The following is a 3367-nucleotide window of genomic DNA, read 5'->3' as shown; positions in this document are numbered from 1 at the left end:
TCGGGGGCCTCCAGGCTGAGGGAGCGGCTGGAGGGGAGGGTGCTGCGGGGGCTGCCGCCGCTGGAGAGGCTGCTGCTGCTGTCGGGGCTCTCGATCTTGGGCACGGCGCCGAGCGGCGGCGCGGCGCCCGGGGGGGACACGGCCTGCGGCGGCGAGGCCGTGCCGTTCTCCGTCTTGATGTCCTGGATGCGGACGGGCGGCGGCGGCGGCGCGGCGCTGCCCCCGGCGGGGCCGCCCTCGGGCTCGGCGGCGGCGGCGGGCGGCGGCGGGCGCGGCGGGGCATGGTCCTTGAGGTGCAGGCGGTCCTTCTCCTCCTTGTCCTTGACGGCGTCCTTCTTTTTGAAGCGGCGACGGCGGCGGAGGAAGCTGCCGTTCTCGAACATGTTGTAGGAGTCGGGGTCGAGGGTCCAGTAGCTGCCCTTGCCGGGCTTCTTGTCGTCGCGGGGCACTTTGACGAAGCACTCGTTGAGGGAGAGGTTGTGGCGGATGCTGTTCTGCCAGCCCTGCTTGTTGTCCCGGTAGAAAGGGAACCGTTCCATGATGAACTGGTAGATCCCGTTCAAGGTGATCTTCTTATCGGGAGCGTTCTGGATGGCCATGGTGATGAGGGCGATGTAGCTGTAGGGCGGCTTCACCATATCCTTGGGCTGCGGCGGTGGCGTGTAGGGCCCGTAGGCTCGGGCCATGCCGGCTGGGTACTGCTCGTGGGCCGGGTGGGAGTACATGCTCATCGGGGCCGGCATGGCCGTGTAGCCCCCGCCGGCCGCCGCCGCAGCGGCACGGTAGTAGCTCTGCTCTCCGCCGAGGTACGGCACCACTCCTAGGGAGTTGGGACTGGACACGGAGTAGCGAGCCTGCATGTCCTCCCGTCAGCTTTCCCCCACCCTCCCCGCCGGACCAAACAGCGCGTCCCTTCCCCCTCCACCCCTCCGCCGCTCCGCGGACCGAGCTGGACCGGGCGGCCGGGCAACCCCCACCCCCCCACCCCCCCGGCGGAGCGCGGAAAAAGGGAGGAAGAATAACGACGGCAGCGCCGAAAGCCTCCTCTTCTTCGCCCAGGAAAGCCCACCGGCGAGCTCCCGCGCTCCACGCGGAGGGGGGAAAAAAAAAATCAAAAAAGGGGGGGGGGAAAGGAGGGGGACAAAAAAGGGGGAAAATGTTTTAAAAAAGAAAACGGCGGAGGAAAAAAAAAAAAAGTAATCGCAGCGGAGAAAGCAACTTCCAAACGCAGAAAGAGTATTAAAATAAAACCTTTGCAAAGAGGCTCCCACGCTCCCAGTTCCTTGTTCCACGGGGATCTGCAACAAGTTGTCTGCAAAGGAGGGACAAAAGTAGAGGGATGTGTTTTGTTGGCTTTTTAAGCGAGCAGAAGAAGAAAAAAATCCACCTTCCCGATCTCCCAGTGCAAAGTTTCCCTCTCTCTCTCCCTCTCGCTTTTTTCAGTCTCTTTTTCAGTCGCAGGCTGCTTTGGGAAGCATCGGAAAAACTCCTGAACTTTTGAGCATCCGTCACCACGGCGAGAACTTTTTTACGCACTTACAGTTTTCTCCTTTTTTTTTCCCTCCCTCTCCTCTCTCGGTCTCCCTTTTTTTTTTTTTTCCTCTCTTTTTTTTTTCTTTTCCTCCTTTTGCAGGCGGCTCAGCTCCGCCCCGCCGAGCTGGGCCGGCCAATGAGGGCCGGGAGACACCCCGGGCTCTGAATGAGGAGGGAAAAAAAAATAAAAAAGGAGAGACCGAGGGAAAAAAAAAAAAAAAAAAAAAAAAAAAAAAAAAAGGTAGAAGAAAAAAAAAAAGGAAAAAAATCCCCACAGCAGCTCCGGGAGTTGTAGCGCTCGGGGACCGGCCACACACACTCGGCGGCACACGCGGGCGCCTTGAGCGCCGCGGAGCCCTGCGAGGCCGCTGCGCACCCTCGGGGATCCTCCAGCGCCCGCGCATTTTGCGCGGCCATCCCGCTCGAGCCCCACCGCAATACACCTTTCCCGCTCCCCACACAGCCGCGTCCTTACACGCGCGGTCACCCTCGCACACGCACGCCGGGCACACGCACCATGTGCATGTGCTCACCAATATATGTGCGTATATATATATTTGTGTGTATATATATATGTATGTGTGTACATGGAGCTTCCCCTGGAGCTCCTTCCACCCACGCGCGCACCCCGCGCTCTGCCACGCGTGTTTTCTCCACGAATGTTACTTTTCTTATTCTTTTTTATTATTTTTTTCTTTGTTGCGGTTGTTGCTGTGTGTGTAAGCTCCTCGGACTATTTTCTCCACACGTTCCGGTCGGGCTCTCTCCTCCCATTCCCTCCAGGCTGCCGCTCGTGTCGGCGGGCCGGATCCATGCCTGTGTGCCGGCTGGCTCCCTGTCTGCCCCGCCAGAAGCTCACCCCAGCTGCCTTCGGCCCCCCACGCCCGCGGGGAAAACGAGGAAAGTGCTTGTGTGTGTGTGTGTATGCGTGTGTGTGTGCGTGTCTATGTGTGTGTGTCTGTGTGTGTCTGTGTGTGTGTGCGGCGGGATGCCCCTGCACCACCTTGCCTGCAGCCAGCTGCCTGCCTGACCAAACGCTTCTGAAGAGATTGCATTCCTCCGGTTGACAAGGCTTTGACGAGTCCTCCAAAGCTCCTTTTTATTAATCAGCCACCAAAGGCTTTCCTCCCCCTGTCTGCAAATGAAGCGCCCGCTGCCTCTGCTGTTTGTAAACACGGGCGCGTTTCTCTGAACGGGGTCTGTAGCTCGCCCCTTCAGGTAATCTTTACGTGATGTGGCATGTGATACGGAGAGGGGATCCTAGCTTTATCTCTTTACTCATTTGAGACGGAGAGGGCACAGTTCTGTTGCTAGTCTAATTCAGAGTGGATTCCGTGGTATGTCAGGTGTGTCAAAAGGAAAAAAAAAAGGGGAGGGGGGGGGCGGGAAGAAGAACAAAATGAACGTTCCCTTAACCGCTTGGCCGCTTCTGCTATGAAGATTTGATTTGCTTTGTCTTTGTCTAGCTATCTGAAATAACTTTGGGGTCTAATCAGAATAAGACTTTAACGGGAACTCAAAGGGAACAGAGAGTGAGGCTTAGTTATTTGTTTTTTTAATTTTAATTTCAATTGTCTCTTGCATTTGAAGAAAGATTTTCTTTTCGTACTGTAAACACGGGTGAAATTAGTATACATTGTTTCACAGTAGTCCATTTCACCAATACTTCAGATATTCGAAAATACAACCCAGTACTCTTCACTCGCTTTGTAGCCGATACATCTGAAACTTCATTAGCCTTAATAACAGATCAGCTAAAAGGATCATGCTGAAATCATTTTAAGGAGTGGAATTTGTACGGGAAAGACGTGTGTGTGGTGCGTTTGTGAGATTA

General features: G+C 55.9%; 1 protein-coding gene across 1 annotated transcript in view; it reads right to left on the bottom strand.

The window, feature by feature from the left end:
- Positions 1-1558, bottom strand: part of FOXC1 (forkhead box C1) — a 4580-nt gene extending 3022 nt beyond the window's left edge. Inside the window, exons 1-2 of the mRNA XM_041413150.1 lie at positions 1388-1558; positions 1-1312 (exon numbers count right to left, since the gene is read on the bottom strand). The exon at positions 1-1312 is cut by the window's left edge and continues 554 nt beyond it. Coding sequence (XP_041269084.1) covers positions 1-860 — 860 coding nt within the window. The 5' untranslated portion in view covers positions 861-1312; positions 1388-1558. The remainder of the gene's footprint in view (positions 1313-1387) is intronic.
- Between the last annotated feature and the right edge of the window lie 1809 nt (positions 1559-3367).

Source organism: Onychostruthus taczanowskii, unplaced genomic scaffold, assembly GCF_017590055.1.
Source record: "Onychostruthus taczanowskii isolate IOZ18803 unplaced genomic scaffold, ASM1759005v1 scaffold40, whole genome shotgun sequence".
In the NCBI taxonomy this organism is placed as follows: domain Eukaryota; kingdom Metazoa; phylum Chordata; class Aves; order Passeriformes; family Passeridae; genus Onychostruthus; species Onychostruthus taczanowskii.
This window is presented reverse-complemented; position numbering and strand designations above follow the sequence as displayed.